The 21,833-nt window shown below is 35.7% G+C and overlaps 1 protein-coding gene across 1 annotated transcript; it reads left to right on the top strand.

The window, feature by feature from the left end:
• Window positions 1–359: 359 nt before the first annotated feature.
• On the top strand, window positions 360–21,646 carry LOC109067578 (verrucotoxin subunit beta-like). Its single transcript, XM_042748744.1, has 9 exons — window positions 360–434; window positions 4,251–4,409; window positions 13,025–13,111; window positions 14,632–15,396; window positions 15,484–15,872; window positions 16,083–16,656; window positions 18,527–18,568; window positions 20,655–20,758; window positions 20,862–21,646. The coding sequence occupies exons 2-9, from the start codon at window positions 4,274–4,276 to the stop codon at window positions 21,183–21,185; spliced, it is 2,421 nt and encodes an 806-aa protein (XP_042604678.1). The 5' UTR covers window positions 360–434; window positions 4,251–4,273; the 3' UTR covers window positions 21,186–21,646.
• The last annotated feature ends 187 nt before the right edge of the window (window positions 21,647–21,833 follow it).

Genomic DNA, 21,833 nt, shown 5'->3' with positions numbered 1-21,833 from the left:
ACATATTTTACTCCAAAATTGTGTTATAGCATCAGTTGAGTGATTGAAATAACTTCCAAATGTGAACTGATGTGGCTTCTTATCACAGAATGAGGCAGAAATGATATTACTTTAGTATTCTATACAGTGATGAAGACTAAGTTGAATCGCATAGTTTTGGAGACTTTCTGATCCCAAGATTCAAACAACCAATAATTTTAATTCTAAAAAAAGAATTGGCAAAAACTATGTTTAATAGTCAGTTTATATTTTACCAAGGGTACCAAGGGTGCACCCCCCCCCCCCCCCCCCCATCATGGGTCCATGAGGGCAAAGGGTCAGTTTCTTCTGCGTATAAATATCACTACAGAAATCCAGTAAGCTTCAGACTTTAGTTGAAGACACTGCCAGAAGATTTCATCTCTGAACTTCCCAAGGACACACAGAAAGTCCAGGTAACACATCATTAAATCAATTTAAATTAACAGGCAATGTTAGTATGAGTGTGCTGTTTAGAGCTGAACAGACTATTCAGGTGTGACAATAGGGGATTTATAGACATGTTTTTATTATAATAATAATAATAAAAAAAAATCACTAGGAACTGAAGGTTTCATAATTTTGGATCATAACTTTAACAATGAATTAATCATCGTTATTTATAAGGAAATCAAAAACATCGAGAGAATTAACAAAATGACTAAAGACATTTGTATTGTATTATAAAGGATATATATATATATATATATATATATATATATATATATATATATATATATATATATATATATATATATATATATATATATATATATATATATATATATAAATAACTTTAACTGTGCTACATTGAATAAAGCCAGAAGGTCGAACTTAAAACTTTCTTGTTAGTCCAACAGCTTTTATTGAGACCAAGCTGCCAAAAACAACAAGACGTTGTGCATTTTTTGTATTGCCTTCCTTCGGATTCTAAACAAAAAGTTATGAAGTCTGAAGTTGGCTGATCACTTTGATTTTCAGGAACAGAATTTTGAGAAAAACTGGTTTAAAGAGAGGCAATGAAAATAAAAAAGCACAACAGTGAAGTATCACAAGTAAAAGTCACTTTACTGTGATAAAGGCCTTATTTTAGTCACTGTACATGTTGTAAAATATACAAAATGACCCCAAGGAACACACAACACTTGCAATAATTAACATTAAGTGTATATCTATTCATAAAACATCACAGATTACAGAGTGTAGGCTATGTCCAATTATTTTCCTGTTCCACTACTCTGGATTTATAATACACAAACAGACCCAGCTCAGAGCCAACTGTAACTTGTAGTTTTGTTTTCTAAATGTGTAGCTTTATTTCACACTGTCACCGTTTGAACTAATTTAAAGTAATGCATAGTGTTAATATGAAAATGGTGCTTGTCCCTTTAAAAACGAGAGCAGTCAAGAGCTATACTGCTTCAAGTAGACTTTGCAGAACCTCTCAAGCTCCATCAGGTTGGATGGGGAGCGTCGGTGCACAGATCTCCCCAGAGATGTTCGATAGGGTTCAAGTCTGGGCTCTGGCTGGGCCACTCAAGGACATTCACAGAACTGTCCCGTAGCCACTCCTCTATTGTCTTGGCTGTGTGCTTAAGGTCATTGTGCTGTTGGAAGATGAACCATCGTCCCAGTCTGAGGTCCAGAGTGCTCTGGAGCAGGTTTTCATCAAGAATGTCTCTGTACATTGCTGCATTCATATTTTCCCTGATCCTGACTAGTCTCCCAGTTCCTGCCACTAAAAAACATCCCCAAAGCATGAAGCTGCCATGATTCACTGTAGGGATGGTATTGGCCAGGTGATGAACGGTGCGGTCTGGTTTCTTCCAGACTTGATGCTTGGCATTCAGGCCAAAGAGTTAAATTTTGTTTCATTAGACCTGAGACATTTTGTTTCTCATGGTCTGAAAGTCCTTCTGGTGGGCTGTCATGTGCCTTTTACTCAGGAGTGGCTTCTGTCTAGCCACTCTACCATACAGGCCTGATTGATGGAGTGCTGCAGAGATGGTTGTTCTTCTGAAAGGTTCTCCTCTCACCACAAAGAAATGGTGGAGGTTTTTCAGAGTGACCATCAGGTTCTTGGTCACCTCCCTTAGGAAGAGTCCTTCTCCCCCAAAAGCTCAACTTTACAATTCTACCATCACAACAAAAATTCACTTATGATCAAAACTTTACTTTATTATTTTATTATTACATCATCAATTTACTGATGATGGAGGCCACTGTGCTCATTGGGATCTTCAATGCTGCAGAAATGTTTCTATACCCCCAGATCTGTGCCTTGATACAATCCTGTCTCAGAGGTCTACAGACAATTCCTTGGACTTCATGGCTTGGTTTGTGCTCTGACATAACTGTGGGACCTTATATAGACAGGGGTGTGCCTTTCCAAATCATGTCCTATCAACTCAATTTACCACAGGTGGACTCTAATCAAGTTGTAGAAACATCTCAAGGATGATCAGTTGAAAAAGGATGCACCTGAGCTCAATTTTGAGTGTCATGGCAAAGGCTGTGAATACTTATGTACATATGATTTTTTTTTTTTTTTTTTTTTTTGTTTTTTATAAATTTGCAGATTTCAAAACAAACTTCTTTCACATCATCATTATGGGGTATTGTTTGTAGATTTTGAGTAAAATAATGAATTTAATCCATTTTGGAATAAGGCTGTAACATAAAAAAAAATTGGAAAACTTTTTTTTCAGACACTTTTTTTTCAGGATTCATTGTTGAATTAAGTTAAAAAGAATAGCATTTATTCAAAGTAATTTGCTCTGATATGTAGTGATGTGACATTTGAACTGAGGCACTGGAGCTTGTTTTCGAGAATAAAGGGGTTTGCCAGATAGATTAAGCCTTGATTCGAGGCTTGTGTTGTTATCGTAGAAATCATGTGTCCAATGACGAACAAAGCCTCACTTTCTGTCCAATCAGATGAGCAAATAACTTTGCATGTCGGAATGTTCAACCCCCTGATATTACATTATGAGTAAGTTTTCATTCAGACTTATTCAGTTACATAATATGAATCAATAATTTCAAGAAAATTTAATATTTGCCATTCACAATTCATTTTTCCATCTGCATACATTTACAATATGAAATTCAAACAGACATTAAATTCCACAGTTTAATGGGCAAATTAATTTAGCGGAGACAGAATTCAACAAACACAGGCTTTTATTTGTGTACATAGCATGATGGATGATGGACGGACTTTTAATTGGATGTCACATAGATTGCTTAATTCGTTAATATTGCACAAGGAAGGACCCAACTGCCGGAGATTAAAGGGGAGAAACAGTAGCGAAGGGAGGTGACTCGTGGCAAGGGAGACCTGGTAGCACTCAAGGACCACCGGCTTTCATGATGGATGCTTCGTCCGATGGAGTAGGAGTTTCACGGAGTAGGAGGTGGAATTGTCACATTAATTAACATTATTCCCTTAATATGATTAATTAATCACAACTCACATTAATTAACATTATTCCCTTAATATGATTAATTAATCACAACAGTTCACAAAAATACACCATTTTAGAAGACACCCCCCCACACACACACACATACACTCCCTCTCTCTCTCTCTCTCTCTCTCTCTCTCACACACACACACACACACACACACATATATATATGGACTGTATAATTGTTTTAAGTGAAATAATGTGTCCAAAACCTTGCAGTAATATAAAGTTCTGTTATGGAACTATATGGCACAGGCTGAAAGAGGCTTAAATCAATCTGCAGTCATATCATAATCTTTCAAATACTTGGTCAGCATCTGCAGCGCGCATACAGGAACCCTCCAACTTCCCCAGCTCCACCTGTATAGTTCTGCTATGGGTAGTTCACATTCAGGTGTGGTTTGTACAGCAGCAGAAGCATGTCTTACTTGCTCATAGCAGCATGTTGTGTATGTATTGTCAGTTGTTTTTGTTGTTGTTTTATCACTGATGACTGATTGTGTGTTTTCAAAGTCCAGGTGGCTTGATCACAGAAGCTCACTTATGCATTTGCATCCTTTTGTGCATATGTAAGTTTTAATATTGTTTTTATGTTGTATATGTTACCTACCTACTAGCCCTGCTCCGAGTGGGATTAAAACTGGCGTCTCCGGAATGGGACAAAAAACAAGGACACTAAAAACCTTGACACCCTATTTTCAACACAAAGGCAGTGTATTCAGGACACTGAGGCATCTTCTCCTTTGATTTCCATTCAAACAGGTCTTCTTGCTGGCGTTTTTAAAATGGTGGCACCTTTGATGTACCCGAAGCAGCCAAACTTCATCTGCTTATGTGCATATATATGGCTGGCAACCCTAACTGTGGCGAATGCTGTAATTTCTCATCGCATGACATCCCAAAGCAAAACATTGACTCAAGGTAAGATGCAGATGGTGTTACAAAATGTGAATGTGTAGAGATCAGCAATATTACAGGATAAACTCAGTGTCCTTAAAAGAAAATGTGCTACTCAAGTATTTTCTCATTAATTAATTCATTAATTGTTTTAATTAAAAAGAAAAATGAAAGTTTAACAAAAAGCCATGAACAAAACCAGCAGTAGTGGACAAACTACATAAATCAAGTATACTTGAGTAAAAGTGCAGATACACTGATAAAATATTACTCCAGTAAAAGTATTAAAAAGTATTTTTGATTTTACCTGAGTACAAAATCAAAATTACAAGATTTTTAATATACTTAAGTCTGAGCCAGCTTAAGGCATAAGCGAACTGAGCAGCAGCCAAGAGGACATGAAATTACAGCTTGATTTTTTTTTTTATTATTATACAAAAACACAATAATACATAATTAATCTATACGTATCCTGTTATTATTTCAATACCAACACGTCATGCACAAACCAGATCAGATGTTTACTGTAGGTTAGTCAGAATCCACTCTGAACTAATTGTTTTCACAAGTTTACCGAGATCTGTGAACTTGCAGATCTTCCCATCATAACAAGAAAAACAAGGTTTTTTTTTTACATAATCCATTTAAAATTTGAAGAAAGTTTTGTTTGTACTGTTTCAGGGTGACAAATGCGAGTGTAAAAAAAAATTTGAGAGTGAATCAACTAAATTATTCCGTGAGTCATTGCTATGATTGACAGTTATAAATACTGTAGCAATAGACGGATTAAACTATCTGACAAGCCAATGTCAAATAGAGCTGTGCATTAAGTGATGCAGAGTAAATTCAGAGTAACAATTTTATCATAGTGTCATTTTCATCTTAAGGGGAAGTCGTGGCCTAGTGGTTAGAGAGTTTGACTCCTAACCCGAAGGTTGTGGGTTCGAGTCTCGGGCCTGCAATACCATGACTTAGGTGCCCTTGAGCAAGGCACTGAACCCCCAACTGCTCCTCGGGCGCTGCAGCATAAATGGCTGCCCACTGCTCTGGGTGTGTGTTCACGGTGTGTGTGTGCACTTTGGATGGGTTAAATGCAGAGCACGAATTCTGAGTATGGGTCACCATACTTGGTTGTATGTCACGTCACTTATTTTTTTCACAAGAAGACACATTTTTGGCCATTTTTTTAATCTTCGTGAATGAAAAGTGAATCTTTAAAGTGAATTTTACTGCAAAACTGTTACATTTTTTTGTCTTTAAAATATTTTAAGTGTTTAAAAAATGTACACTATAGATGAACAGCACCCCCCGTAAGAAAATGTTGTTCATTTTAAAATGAAATGCATAAATCTGGTGCATTTTGAGAGCAGAATCAAGTGACTAGATCAATGAAGAAATATGCTCTTGTAAACAATTTCGTGCTGTAGTAGTAATTTATGTATTGGTTGCATTGATGTGAATGTGATGGTATGACACAAATTTCACTGTATAAATTCTTATAAAAGATACAAATACAGGTGCTAGTCATATAATTAGAATATCATCAAAAAGTTGATTTATTTCACTAGTTCCATTCAAAAAGTGAAAGTTGTATATTATATTCATTCATTACACACAGACTGATATATTTCAAATGTTTATTTCTTTTAATTTTGATGATTATAACTGACAACTAAGGAAAATCCCAAATTCAGTATCTCAGAAAATTTGAATATTACTTAAGACCAATACAAAAAAAGGATTTTTAGAAATCTAGGCTAACTGAAAAGTATGAACATGAAAAGTATGAGCATGTACAGCACTCAATACTTAGTTAGGGCTCCTTTTGCCTGAATTACTGCAGCAATGCGGCGTGGCATGGAGTCGATCAGTCTGTGGCACTGCTCAGGTGTTATGAGAGTCCAGGTTGCTCTGATAGTGACCTTCAGCTCTTCTGCATTCTTGGGTCTGACATATCGCATCTTCCTCTTCACAATACCCCATAGATTTTCTATGGGGTTAAGGTCAGGCGAGTTTGCTGGCCAATCAAGAACAGGGATACCATGGTCCTTAAACCAGGTACTGGTAGCTTTGGCACAGTGTGCAGGTGCCAAGTCCTGTTGGAAAATGAAATCTGCATCTCCATAAAGTTGGTCAACAGCAGGAAGCATGAAGTGCTCTAAAACTTCCTGCTATACGGCTGTGTTGACCTTGGACCTCAGAAAACACAGTGGACCAACACCAGCGGATGACATGGCACCCCAAACCATCACTGACTGTTGAAACTTTACACTGGACCTCAAGCAAAGTGGATTGTGTGCCTCTCCTCTCTTCCTCCAGACTCTGGGACCCTGATTTCCAAAGAAAATGCAAAATTTACTTTCATCAGAGAACATAACTTTGGACTACTCAGCAGCAGTCCAGTCCTTTTTGTCTTTAGCCCAGGGGAGACGCTTCTGACGCTGTCTGTTGTTCAAGAGTGGCTTGACACAAAGAATGCGCCAGCTGAAACCCATGTCTTGCATACGTCTGTGCGTAGTGGTTCTCGAAGCACTGACTCCAGCTGCAGTCCACTCTTTTTGAATCTCCCCCACATTTTTGAATGGGTTTTGTTTCACAATCCTCTCCAGGGTGCGGTTATCCCTATTTTTTGTACACGTTTTTCTACCACATCTTTTCCTTCCCTTCGCCTCTCTATTAATGTGCTTGGACACAGAGCTCTGTGAGCAGCCAGCCTCTTTTGCAATGACCTTTTGTGTCTTGCCCTCCTTGTGAAAGGTGTCAATGGTCGTCTTTTGGACAACTGTCAAGTCAGCAGTCTTCCCTATGATTGTGTAGCCTACAGAACTAGACTGAGAGACCATTTAAAGGCCTTTGCAGGTGTTTTTTAGTTAATTAGCTGATTAGAGTGAGGCACCAGGTGTCTTCAACATTGAACCTTTTCACAATATTATAATTTTCTGAGATACTGAATTTGGGATTTTCCTTAGTTTTCAGTAATAATCATCAAAATTAAAAGAAATAAACATTTGAAATATATCAGTCTGTGTGTAATGAATGAATATAATATATAAGTTTCACTTTTTGAATGGAATTAGTGAAATAAATCAACTTTTTGATGATATTCTAATTATATGACCAGCACCTGTATGCTGTGAAGAACAGGAAGTGATTTTCTCCTTGTCTTTTGTTGTTTGATTATCATTAACGCCTTCACTTAACTCAAAAGATTACAGGAAATGGGTTTACCAGAACGAGATGAAGTGAGATTTTTACACATTATTATTATTATTATTATTTTAATTCTCAATGACCAAATACTTGACTGGAAATATAGTCTGCAGGTGCATTTTGAATTGTTTTAACTAATCATCATGAGTGTGAATTATCATATGCACTAGGTTACACATTTTATAGGTGTAATCCAATGTATAGATTGATTAAGTTCATACTTTTGGGTTGAATAAATCAAATAAATTATGTTACCACATGAGAAATTGTATATATTCAATTAAGACACTTAAAAAAAAGGAAAACACTCAAATCAAAACAATTAAATCAACCACATCAAACCAAAGCTTCTCATACCTAAAGGATGAAACACACCAGTTTTTGTTCCGTGCTGAGTTATACAATCGAATCCTTTCATTATAACATACGGAGTGTATACACAATGATAATAATATATTAATTGTGCAGTGTGAGATTCATTGGTCATAACAGAACTTTGTGAGATTGCGATGAACAAAGAGTGACAGCTTTTTAGTGGTTATAAAAGGAGTGCTCTTTGCAAGCTTTCTAGGCAATAATCCATTAAGAATGTATAACTTTTGTTTTTCGGCCACACACACATTGCAAAGTTTCAGGAAGGACATCCACATTTATGCAGTGATTGGCACAGTGATAACCATAGCAATAGACAGGACAAAATATGAGAAAATGTGCATTAAGACTAGAGCACCCTCACTAATTTCAGAAGCACCCTCACTAATTTCAGAAGCACCCTTATAAATAAATGCAAAAAAATAAAAAAAATGTGTCTGATTTGAGTGTGTACACACAATATCTGAGCGAGAGCAGAGCTAATTCATAAAAAAAAAAAAAAAAAAAAAACCTTTATTTAAAAGTACACGTCCAGTTTTGTGTGAGTGAAGGTAATCTTGCTTGCTAGTGGAGAGATTCATTACATGGATCACGTAACATAATACGTTCTCAACATTAGTCAATAAGATAACGCTATAGAAACCACCTAAAATGAAGTATAAAGTAGAGCAGGGGCATAGCCATCATTTCAGAAGTGAGAGGGGGGCAGAAATGTTATATATATATGTAACATTACAATATAACATTTGTGTAATCTATATAACCTACCAGTCATTAGTTTTTGAACAGTAAGATTTTTAATTTATTTGATCCAAAGTACAGCAAAAGTAGTAATGTTGTGAAATGTTTTATTATTTAAAATAACTGCTTTCTATTTGAATATATTTTAAAATGTAATTGATTGCTGTGATGCAAAGCTGTATTTTCAGCATCATTACTCCAGTCTTCAGTGTCACATGATCCTTCAGAAATCATTCTAATATGCTGATTTGCAGCTCAAGAAACCTTTTTTTTAATTATTATTATTACCAATATTTAAAACAGTTGAGTACTTTTTTTTTTTTTTTTTTTTTTCAGGATTCTTTGATGAATAGAAAGATCCAAAGATCAGCATTTATATGTGAAATAAAAAGCTTTTGTAACATTATACACCATACCATTCAAAAGCTTACAGACAGTGTAATTTATATTTCCTGGAAAAGAAACTATAGAAATTAATACTCTATTTAGCAAGAATGCTTTATTGATGATAAAGACATTTATAATGTTACAAAAGATTTGTATTTCAGATAAATGCTGTTCTTCTGAACTTTCTTTTCATCAAAGAAAGCTGAAAAAATTCCAGCTGTTTTCAACAAAATCATAATAATAAATGTTTTTTGAGCAGCAAATCAGAATATATGAATGATTTCTGAAGGATCGTGTGACTGGAGTAATGATGCTAAAAATTTAGCTTTGAAATCGCAATAAATTACATTTTAAAATATATACACATAAAAACAAAAAACAAACAAACAAACAAACAAAAGCTGTTATTTTAAATAGTCTAGTAAAAATATTTCAAAATTGTACTGTTTTGCTGTACTTTGGATCAAATAAATGCAGGCTTGGTAAACAGAAGACACATTAAGAATCTTACTGTTCAAAAACTTTTGACTGGTAGTGTATAGGAACTTCATTTTTTCTCTAATTTCTAGCTTTTAATTGGCTTAGAAATATATAACTGCTGGACAAAAAGTTTTTCCACAAACTCAACTGACTGGCTTCTCACCTGTCTGATTTCATGTGAGTCTTCAGACCTTAGAACTGTACATAAATTATGAGCTTCTAGAACGTTTGGCCTCCTAACTGAACTCCCTGTCACAAATTGAACATAGAAATAAAACCAGTATAAAAACAAAAAATAAACAACACAGTTCTTTCTTAGTCTTACTAAGTGCAAACAATAAGTGCAGCCATAATCAAACTAGGCTACTCTCTCAATACTCAAAGGGCAAAGAGACCACATTTTTCAAGCATGATACAGAGCTATAGACAACTACACAACCTATTATAGCCTACATACTAATAACAGCATAGATATTGTATGTAGATTAATCTGCGCTGAGCAGGTAGTCGCTCTCAAAACGCTGGTATTAAAATTGCTTTTGAATGTGTGTGTGCGTTTTACTTTCGGTTTCGATTCAACGATCGTTCGAACTCTCGGCAGTGCTCAGTGTGCATTCTACAAATACAAGACACTAATTTTGTCAAATGCCCTCAACGAATCCTCCTTTAATGTTTTTTATGTGCCTATGAGGATCTTTTTTTTTTTTTCACGCTGAAATAAAAAAAACAAACAAACAAAAATATATATATATATAGCTGCAAGCAGCAATTGCTTAAAAAATAGCTTAAAAGCAATTTTAGGATGATTGTAATTGAAAAATCATAAATACAACCACTAGTAATATGATTAAATGGCTTATCACTTTTGACCAACAGGTGACGAATCATCAAATCATTTTCACAAATTCTGTTTTAATTTAAAATCTCACAAAAAAAATATCCTATCATTATGTCAAAGCTTTGAAGCGATATAGCCTTAGAGTCATTTTGGCATTTTGTCAGCACAGTCTGAAGATGATTTGACTCGATTTTGGTGAAAATCGGACCTAGGCTTGAGGAGGAGTTCGAAAAAGTAGGTTTACAGCATAAATCAAAATGGCTGACAGGCAGTTCGGATTTGCTAAGGGAAAATTGGTATGTCTGTTGTCGGCATAAGCAAAGGAATATTTTGAGACTAGTTTTATTGCAATAGGCTAATGCAATCAAAAGTTGTTAGCATTTTTGTAAATTTCATAATTAATAATAAATCAATGGTTTATTACTCTTGACTAATAAGTGGTGCTGTTACCAAATTGATGTGGCGTGGTTAGTGTGAGGTGACAATGGCACATACAAAGTTTGGTGCAAATACGTCCAAGCTTTGCAGAGATACAGCCTTGGATGCATTTTGGCATCTTAACCAGCAAATTCGTTGATGCTCTATACGAAAATCGTTTCATATATTGACACAAAATCCATAGATTTTTGCCATCTTAGTCTGAAGATGATCCGAGTCAAATTTTGTGAAAATTGGACTAACGGTCTAAGAGAAGTTCGAGAAAGTAGGCTATCAACATGAATCAAAATGGAGGACAGGAAGTTCAGTCAATTATGGCAAAATTGATATTGATGTTCTCAGCATGATGCAAGGAATCTATCAACATCATTACAATATTATAATGTATGCAAAAGTTATTAGCAATTTTATAAATTACTTTATAATCGCCCAAACGTTTTGAGTGCCATCAGGGCATGGTGCCGAAGATGCATACCGATTTTCATAGTAACAAAGTCTAAGCGTTCTTAAAATATTTAATATTTTGACAAAATTCAAAATGGCTGATGCACAAAATGGCTGACATGGAAACATTGGTATGGTTCGACTCGGCATGATTCACCGAATCTAAAGAGACCTGTATTGTGATTTTTGGCCAAACCATTCAGAAGTTATAAGCAAAAATATGCATTTTTCATATCTCCTGACCACTAAGGGGCATTGCGCTGAAACACTGCAGGTAGTCTCAGGTCATGTTTATTATAACACACAACAAGTTTGGTCTCAATATGCCAAACCGTTTTGGAGATATAGCCTCACATCCATTTTTACGTACTTTTCGTAGAATTCCTTCTTGTGTTATTCGAGAAGGGTGGGACGAAACAACTTGAATTCCATATATTTTTGCCAGCATGGTCTGAAGATGATCTGAGCCTATTTTGGTGAGAATCAGACAAACCGTTCAGGACGAGTTCGAAAAAGTAGGTTTTACGAACGATTAAAAATAGTGAAAAAACTAAACCTTGCGATTTTTGAATTTTGGTGTTCATTCGACTCGGCATGAGCTAAGACTTCTGACTTCAAGATTTCTGAATTCAGTTGTACTTAGTTATGATCCTTAATCATTGTCCACCACTGAAAACCAGCCACCTTTGACATGAAATACACCATCGCAAAACTCCAGGGTTCTGTGATTGAATCTTACCTACTATGATCCTAAATTGCTTGTTGACCCAAAATTATAAAAGGAGCTGTCTTTATATTCAAAACATCTTGAATGTTAAAAGATTTTGTGTGCTTATTGGATGGTTGTTAACTTGATCCTGTATTCCCTCTTAACACATTTCGTTGTGCAATGAGTTTGCAACTATATTTTATTATCCTGGGTGGTATCAGTTTATATTGTGTCCATAATATATGTGTACTTACATAGTAACTAGATGTGTGCATAGTATGTAACCACAGTGTATACATAGTATCTGCTCATGTAACTACATATATGTAACAACCCACTGAATGGTATGTGTAAGTACAAATGTGTAACCGGACTAACAGCACTTTTTGGTAAATAAAGTCTTACACTTTATATTAGATTTATCATGTAATTACTCTGATATTACACAGCAATGGCCAGTAAGTTAGGCTTTACATATAAATTGTGTTTGGTGTACAGAATGTTACACTTTATATCAAGTAGACAGTTCCTGAGGAGTTACGATGTAAGTACACTGGTATTACAGTGGTGCATCAACTCCAACTCGAGATCCAACTCCTCCCACTTTACATATCCCTAAACCTACCATCTCCACCCCCTGGATCAAATGGTTCCAATTACTCTTATACATATTGTTGTTACAAAATGTAGTTATACACGTCCTGTTACACAAGTTCTTAGTGAAGTGAAAAAAAGTGTTGTTACCAATGTCCTGTTACACATTTGTACACAAACCATCCTGAGGGTTGTTACATGTGTGTAGTTACAGAAATATCACAGCTGTAAATACTATGTAGCAGTGTGTACTTACACTGTGGTTACATACTACGTACACATTTATTTACTATGTAAGTACACAGGTATTAGGGACACAATATAAAGTGGGACCTAATGGATTTCTATAGCATTATACAGTATTCATTGTCATTAAAATGGAAAAAAATGTGTTATAAATATTATCTTTCTTTATTATGGCCATAGCATCAGAGACGATGGAAGTAGCAGCCCTAGGAAGACCTCTGTCGCTTGGTATGCTTTACGACTCCCGCAAAGATTCTTTCATCCCAGGTAGTGTATCTATCTTTCTAAAAAAAAAAATAATAATAATTTAAAGAAAGGTTTTTTTTCTTTTTCATCAAATGTTAAAACACCAATTACCAGTCCTTGTGTAGCAAAACTATAACACATGAACATTTTCAATTTAATTAAATAAAGATTATTTGTATAGAGCTTTTCATGATACAAAACATTGCAAAGCCGCTTTACATAAAATGTAAATTTCTACATTATATTTAGTAGTACCTTATCAGTGGTGACATCCAAATGTCAAGTTGATGTCCATATGGCACAAAAGTACAGTAAAAATATTGTAGTTAGTTAATGGCATGTAATCAAACAGATGGTGATCACTATCAACAGCAATGATTAAATGTTGTGATAAAGCTTACAGCAAAATGTAGTAGTTTTGAATGTTGGTTCAGGATTGGTATCATCTGAGGTCTTCTGAGGGGTTGGCATCATCTCTTCTCAGGTGTTCGGTCATCTCAGATCTTCGTAAGGGTTGGATCCAGACTGAAGCTTGTGTGATTCCTAGTTGCCTCAGGATGCAAGTCCCGTGGCAGAAACAGAGAAGCAAATAGAGAAAAATTAGCGTACCTGCTGTTCCTACCAAGCAAAATAATTATAATGTGCATTTGATCAGATATAACATAGGTACAAGGTTATGAGATACATTTTGTGAATGCTTGGCCAAAGAGATGTGTCATTAATCTAGATTTAAACAGAAAGATTGTGTCTGAACCCCGAACATTATCAGGGAGGCTATTCCAGAGTTTGGGAGCCAAATGCGAAAAAGCTCTACCTCCTTTAGTGGACTTTGCTATCCAAGTACTACCAAGAGTTTTGTGACCTTAGGGAGCATGATGGATTGCAGCGTGGTAGAAGACTAGTTAGGTACGCAGGAGCTAAACCATTAAAGGGCTTTATAAGTAAGTACTAATATTTTGTAATTGATACGGAACTTAATAGGTAGCCAGTGCAGAGACTGTAAAATTGGGGTAATATGATCATATTTTTTTGACCTGGTAAGGACTCTAGCCGCTGCATTTTGGACTATCTGTAGCTTGTTTATTGAGGATGCAGGACAACCACCTAGCAGTGCATTACAATATTCCAGTCTAGAGGTCATGAATGCATGAACTAGCTTTTCTGCATCAGAAACAGGGAACATGTTTCATAGCTTGGCAATGTTTCTAAGATGGAAGATTTCTGTTTTTGTAACATGGGAAATATGATTTTCAAAAGATAAATTGCTGTCTAATATAACACCCAGATTTTTGACTGTAGAGAAAGTAACAGTACATCTGTCTAGATGCTAATTGTAATCTTAGAGATCCTGTGTACTGATGTTAGGTCCAATATGTAATATCTCTGTATTATCCAAATTTAAGAGGAGACAATTATTAGTCATCCAATCTTTTACATTTTTAATACATATTTAACTAACACACACATTTACAATTTATATTTACAACCGTACATCTCTTCCTCATACATACAGTAACTCTTAAATCCATTTCTCTTTTCAGGTGTTACTCTCTGGGATAAGAAATCATTGAATGAAAATTTGGACACTCATCATCAGGTCCTGACAGATCTGAAGTTCAGTAGCTCTGATTCCCTTTCTAGTAAGTCCAGTCTCCTGGATGTAAGTGGTTCCCTGAAGGCCAGTTTCTTGGCGGGGCTCGTGGAGGTGGGAGGATCTGGCAAGTTCCTGCATGACACCAAATCCTCACAACAACAGTCCAGAGTTACAATGCATTACAGTGAAACCACAAAATATGAACAGCTCACTATGTTCCAGCTGGGCAAGATCACCCACCCTGAGGTGTTTGACCTGAAAATTGCAACCCATGTGGTCACGGCGGTACTGTATGGAGCTCAGGCCATTATGGTGTTTGATACAATGATTTCAGAAGAGGAAAACAAGCAGGAGATTGAAGGAGAACTGAATGCCATAGTCAGGAGCATCCCTTCATTTTCCATTAATGGAGATGCATCTGTAGATATGAAAGATCATAACAAGACAATGTCTGAGAAGATCACATGCACATTTTATGGGGACTTCGCTCTTGATCAGGACCCCACCACATACATGGAGGCCATTGAGACATACAAGAATCTCCCCACTCTGCTGAAGAAGAATCCAGATAATGTGGTTCCAATAAAAGTTTGGCTCTATCCTCTTCATCTATTGGACAATAAAGCAGCTCAAATGAAGAGAGAAATCACCACAAGTCTGATTTCCGACACTGAATCTGTAATGGAGGAGCTGGGAGAGGACAAACTAGGCTATATGGAGGAGCTGGGAATAAGGCAATAAAACACATACAGAGGTGGAGTAAAGAGAGGCTGCACACTTTTCAGAAAAAGCTACACACTTAAAAGAACAAGCAATGACCTGCTCAAAAGAACACTAGTCAATGCTTTCAGTGACATTAAAGAGAGGCTGCACACTTTTCAGTACTTATTTGACCTTTACAAGACAAAGCTACTGAGTAAAGTTGGCAGGGTCTTGCCTGCTATTCGAGGAGGAGATATGGAGGAGGGATCTCTGGAAGACATCCTGGAGACCCACAGGATCTCCCCATTCAATGCTAACAAGCTTAACCACTGGTTAAATGATGCAAAGTCTGAAATTGAACTCTTGAGTTCTCTTACCGAGACATTGGAAGGGATCGAAATTGAAGACTCAGACAATCTCATGACCCTCTTCTTTGATTTAAATATTGATGCAGTGGTGTGCTTGACCTTGACATCTCTGGAGTTTGTATCTGAAGATCAGCGCAGACAAAGGCTGCAGACAGCACTCCTTGTTTGTTATCTTTATTTTTATGAGTGCACAAAGTTTTGTTGTTATTATGTTTCAAAAGTAGAACCTTTACAGATTCGCTTGATGTATTGGCACTTACTGTACCCATTCGACTCCAGATCTATGATTTGTATTAACATTTTTTTTCCAGTGAAATCTTTCAGAAAGTGGTTCAGTAATATTTCAACCCTGGAAAACTTCCTGCATTCTGACAGGTTAAGAGTGCAAGATGGGATTAACATTTTTTTTCCAGTGAAATCTTTCAGAAAGTGGTTCAGTAATCACAATGTCATAGTAAAGATGATAAAAGACTTGTCTCAATTCAGGAGGTTTGCAGAGGCCAATAAACATAACAAAAAAATCCATTTCATAATATCTGCCATCCCCAATCCCTCCATTGAAGGCTCCTCTATCTATCTGTATGAAAAAGGGGAACTGACAGACACACAGTTCAAGCCCATGTCCAAGCCGCCCCCACCAAAAGTGAAGAATGTCATGGACCAAACTGTGTCCTTGAAACTACAGAAATCTTCATCTAGAGGGAAAGTGCAGTACAGAGTAGAATACAAACAAATGAAACCACATAATAAAGCTGAGGAACAATGGCATTCTATAGACACATATGATGAAGACTTTACTTTGACTGGATTGGAGTCTGGAAAGCAATACTTGATCCGCTGTAGGAGAGTTGATAAAGTGGGAGTGAGTGAAGCCAGTGATACTGTCAGCACTTCCTCTTTCAGTAAGTGTCATATGCACATATTGAATAATTAAGTGATGTCACCAAATGTCCCACACACGTCCTGAAAGATGAAGCCAAAACATTTTGATCACCATTTCGTGGCTGGCTGCAGTGTAGGTCATTAGCCTCTCTATGTAAACAAATGGAACATGAGCCAAATTAAGTAATCAAATAACACTTCTAATGCATTTTCCCAGAGATGGCGTCCCACCCTTTTGGGAAAAAACAAAAAACAACAAAACAAAACAAAGCAGCATATGCTGGTTAGGTATGCCAGAACACGTCAGAAAATATCAGTTTGTCCGGTAACAGAACAACTAGTCAGCAGAGCTGTCGATACCGAAACCCTGTTAACAGTGAGTCTTGTCTGGTATCCAAAAATACACAAAATTAGTGTTTAACATTCTTCTGTCAGTCAAGAAGTTGACTGAGGACAGCCAGAGAGGAGTAGAAGCAGGATTTTACCGAAGTTGGCTTCGTTACCTTGTGTCTCCCCACATATAGAGCATTGACAGTAAAACTCACTTGAACTTGAGTATTTTATCATCAAGGCACAATACATTGTTTGGGTGCTCCAAACGTCTCTCCACCATCAAACCTAAATCTTGTCCGAACTTAAATTGCCTAAAAGATAAAATAGGATTCTAAAGTTAAGATCTTACTCTGATATGCCCCCAGAAGGCTTGGATTAAACTGATGGATTCATATGGATTACTTTTTCATTTTACATCTAAACAAATGAGAAATTCAAATGAGAAAATTAAGTAATCTAACATAAAAATCACTTTATAGTGTTCATTACAAATGAACTGATAATTAAAACTACAAAAGTTGTTCAATCAAGAGCAGCGAGTGATTCCCTATTTTCTTTTATTGCTAGATTAGCATTAATGCGGCAGACAGCCTGTTTATTAAAACCTACTCTATTGCACAGATCTAGTATAATGTTACACATCACATGTTTTCCCCAACAGTTCCCCAAACATTCACTTAAAACATAACAGATTATGTTTGCATGAATACTTAATATACGGGTGCGTTATGTGGGCATAATGGATGACATTCAGCATGAGAAGCGAGTAGAGAAAAGGTACTCTTCTCAGAAAACACAAATAAATATCATTTCAGATATTTAATTACTATTTGGAGCATTGTGATCTCTAGACGAGGGCTTAATTAACAATTTTTTTTTTTTTGTGAAAACCTGAAATTCGAACAAAATCAAACTTTATTAATTTTTATTAATTTTTATTATTATTATTATTATTATTATTATTTTTGTCTGTAGCTCTAAATTAGCCCATGTACATTCCGACTCATTTTGCCAGCATGGGTTACAAATATTGTGCATAATCTGTGCTATCATGCTGTAATGCTTGGTAAATTTAGGGACAAAGGCAAGAGGATCCAAATGCAGATTTGTTTGCAGTTTTAGTGAAGTAAAAAAACAGGAACCAAGATGAATCATGAACAGGGAACAATCACTCAACAGCTAGAAACCAGAAAAAAGACTGGACAAAGAACCAGAGCAAACACAGGGGCTTAAATACACAGGGCAGTAAGACTAACAAGGAGGTGGAGCTAATAAAGGAACTAATGATGATATGTAAATGGGGATTCATACAATTTACATCACATTTAGTCAACTTAGTCATTATGTTATGGCCAGGGCCAGATTTACACATAGGCATTACATTCAAGGCACTATATATCTTTGTTATACTATGGTCTATCTACAACAGTAAAAGAACCAAAACCTCAAAAGACATTGAGCATTAAATATAACAAACAATAGGATAAAAATTACAAACTATTTCTATGGTTTCCATCTTTTTTTATATACATAAATCATGCTTTCTTTCTCCCGTAGTGGCAGAGCTGCTGAACACTGCTGAGGGACACACAGATGCAGGTATCAACTCATGCTTAATCTCTCTCTCTTACTGCATTAGCCTGCATATCACCTCTTTGGCATTAGCAATGGAAGGTTTGGAGTGAGATGAGTAAGTTTTCAGGATGGAAACTTACGCATGTTTCAGGACGGAAACATGACAAATGTCTTGAAATAAAACTTCTGAATCAGGTCTTGAGGCAGCCTGGTCTCATTGTTTATACATAGGTATTCGTACGTAATGTTTACAAGCACAAAACATACATTTTTGAATGTTTTTATTGATGCTGAAAATTTAGTTTGGACGTACTGTATTTCAATCTTTAAAACGTAAATATTGCTTCATATTTTTAGCCAAAAAACGTAAAATATTTACAAATCTTTTATATCAAGATATTTAAATCAATGCGTATAAATATACCCACTTTATATATAGAATATGAAAAAGTTATAAAACGTGACAGACTGAAATATGCAGGCAAATGACCATTTTAGTAATTTAACAATACGGCATTAAAAATATATTTTTTATAGTCGTTAATCCCACTCCTACCTCTAAAACTAATCATAACTATTACCCTAAAAATATGTACAGCATAAAGAAAAAACATGACAGTAAAATAAGTTTAATCATAATAATTTATTTATAGCAAACATATCAAAAGCAGTACCAAAAGCAGTCCAAATGACGATGTGTTGCAGCCGCAGTCCTCTCTGGCAGAATACAGTAGGTTTGTGTGAAGTGCAAAGCAGAATTTAAGTTGTTAATCGCCGAAAATATTATCCAGATTATTATCCTGATCCACTCTGTGAAGGGGTGCATTTCTCATTTAAACACAACTCACTAGAAACACGGCATGTCACAATCTGTGACGACGCAGGGGAGAGCTAATGAACGTTTGATTTTTCTGCCATAAACCTGTCGTTAAGCTTCTTGAAGTGTCAATTTTTGAATTTGTACTGAGCGTGTCAGCTCAGCACGGGTATTGCTGCTCACGCTCACTGCTCAGGATGGAGATGAAGATCGTTGAATAAAGGCTTGAGTTTGGTTCTGTTCCTCGCAGTTGTATGGATTCAGATTTTTTGGTGTATTTTATGGTTCTATTGTTAGTCACAGTATGTCGGAGAAAACTTTATTTAATAATGCAATTAAAAACTATGCCATCGATATGACAACCAAATATAATACAAAATTGAATGCAGCGATTTCAATATTCATAAGGATTAATTTGTAAGTCTGTAAAGTTGTTCATACAATTTAGGTGTCATCAGTACGTCAGCATAAAAAGTGCTGAAAACATGTCAGTATTGTACGTAAAAATGATGTTAATACGTCAGTATTGAACGTTTTAGTGCCTGTGAAAACATAAGTAAATGTATGTTTTGTAGAGCCACATTTTACGTAAAATACATACGAATTCTCATGAGATCATGTTGCTTGAGGTGTGGTTGTGACTCCAGACCGTTAAAATTATTAGAGAAATAGCCAAAGTGGTAATGTGCCCATAATGCTGGGGCCATTTTTCTCCATTCTCAAACGCAAACATGTATTTTGCCTTTGTCACGAAAAGAGGTAAATCCAGCCCTGGTTATGGCATTGAAGATGGTAAATTAAGAAAATACTTTTGATATGTTAAATGGTGCTGCCATAGGGAGGATTTAAATCAAAGACAAAAAAGGGGAAATAGGAAGAGTGTATTCTATGATTTCAGTCATAATGGTTGATCACATGGGTGTGTGATGGTCACTGCACCATCAGCACCCACCCAATGTGCACCATGGTGTGAGGGACTTATCAATGCTTCTTGCAGCTTTAATTCTTTTATTTATTTTTTTGGTTTGTTTAGTTTTTTTTACTCTAAGTAAACGCACCTGTGTAAGTCACTTAACCTGCTTCTGGAAAACCCAATAGTGCAGTTCTGTTTATACAATTCCGTTTTGGTGGCAATTCTGTAGTAAGCCCTGCAAATTTAAGGGAGTCAGTTAAGGTGCAGTTATCAGTCTTGTTAACTAAACTGTGTGAACCTTACAGCTTTCAGCACTCTAAAAAATGCCAGAAAACTTTATTATGCTTTATTCTTTGGTTTTCTCTTAATTCTTTTCTAAGTACAACCTTTGATTGTGGGTGGGAGAGGAGGTGATGAATTCTCCATTAAGTCCACTTATAACGACCACAACACCGTTAAGAAGATCGTCATAGATTACTCTGTGGTGGGTGAAGGTTTTTTTTTTTTTTTCCAAACTAATTTATCATCACTGATTTAGTCACATTATCATCATTCAGTTATTCACATGAAATGCATTTCTGCCACAGGGGTCAATACAAACAATACAGCTGTTTCTCGAGGATGACCAGATGATTAAAGTTGGTATGAATAAAGGAAGTCATGAAGAAGAACTTCAATTTGACAAAACGGATAAAATAGTTTCTGCAACACTGTGGCCAAATAGACTTAATGACAGATTTTGTGGTCTGGAATTTAAGGTAAAAAAAATAAGTGGTGGAATAACAAAAATGTCTGTCAAATGTGACAATCTGGGTAAGCCTGTTATTCTTAATGTTAGATCAGGAAATTGTCAAGGCATGAAAGGTAGAGCCGGACATGAAATTGATGCTCTGGGTTTCTACTTCAGTTAGACTGCAGCTTTATATTTTTGTTCTTTATAATTCTAATCCAAATAACAAATGAACATCTAAAAAATGACATCTGAACAGCAATCGTACAAGCTAAACATATTTTTTAGAAATGTATACTAAAAGTGTGTGAGTGACGATATCGGATTTGAATGAATCAGTAATATTTTAAGTTTTCTAGTGTCAATCACACTGTTATAATGTTCAGATAAAATGAAACCAACAACAAAAACTGAATTAACTATTGACAAATTAAACAGGTAAAATCTGAGTAGTAAATCAATAAATTATTGTGTTTTGGGTTAAGGGAAAACAATGAATAGCATCTTATTTTGTTTAATTTCATGTATGTCTGTCTTAAGTTTTTTTTTTTTTTTTATCATTTATTTTTCTGTTCTGTACCTTGTGGAAGTACAAAACATCTTGTACAATGTACAATGACAATAAAGAAGGGCCTTACACAAGTCTTTCATTCACAAGTCTGTCATTCACAAAAATGGTGATTGTGTTAATAAAATATCAAGTATGCAACACTTTTCACTCCACACTCCACTTGTCTATTCTGCAAAAAGGAGCAAAACACTAGCTACAAAAAACAAACAAACAATACAAAAAAAAAAAAAAAAGCCAATTCAAAAATAAAAAAATAAA

Source organism: Cyprinus carpio, chromosome B22 (genome assembly GCF_018340385.1).
Source record: "Cyprinus carpio isolate SPL01 chromosome B22, ASM1834038v1, whole genome shotgun sequence".
In the NCBI taxonomy this organism is placed as follows: Eukaryota; Metazoa; Chordata; class Actinopteri; order Cypriniformes; family Cyprinidae; genus Cyprinus; species Cyprinus carpio.
This window is presented reverse-complemented; position numbering and strand designations above follow the sequence as displayed.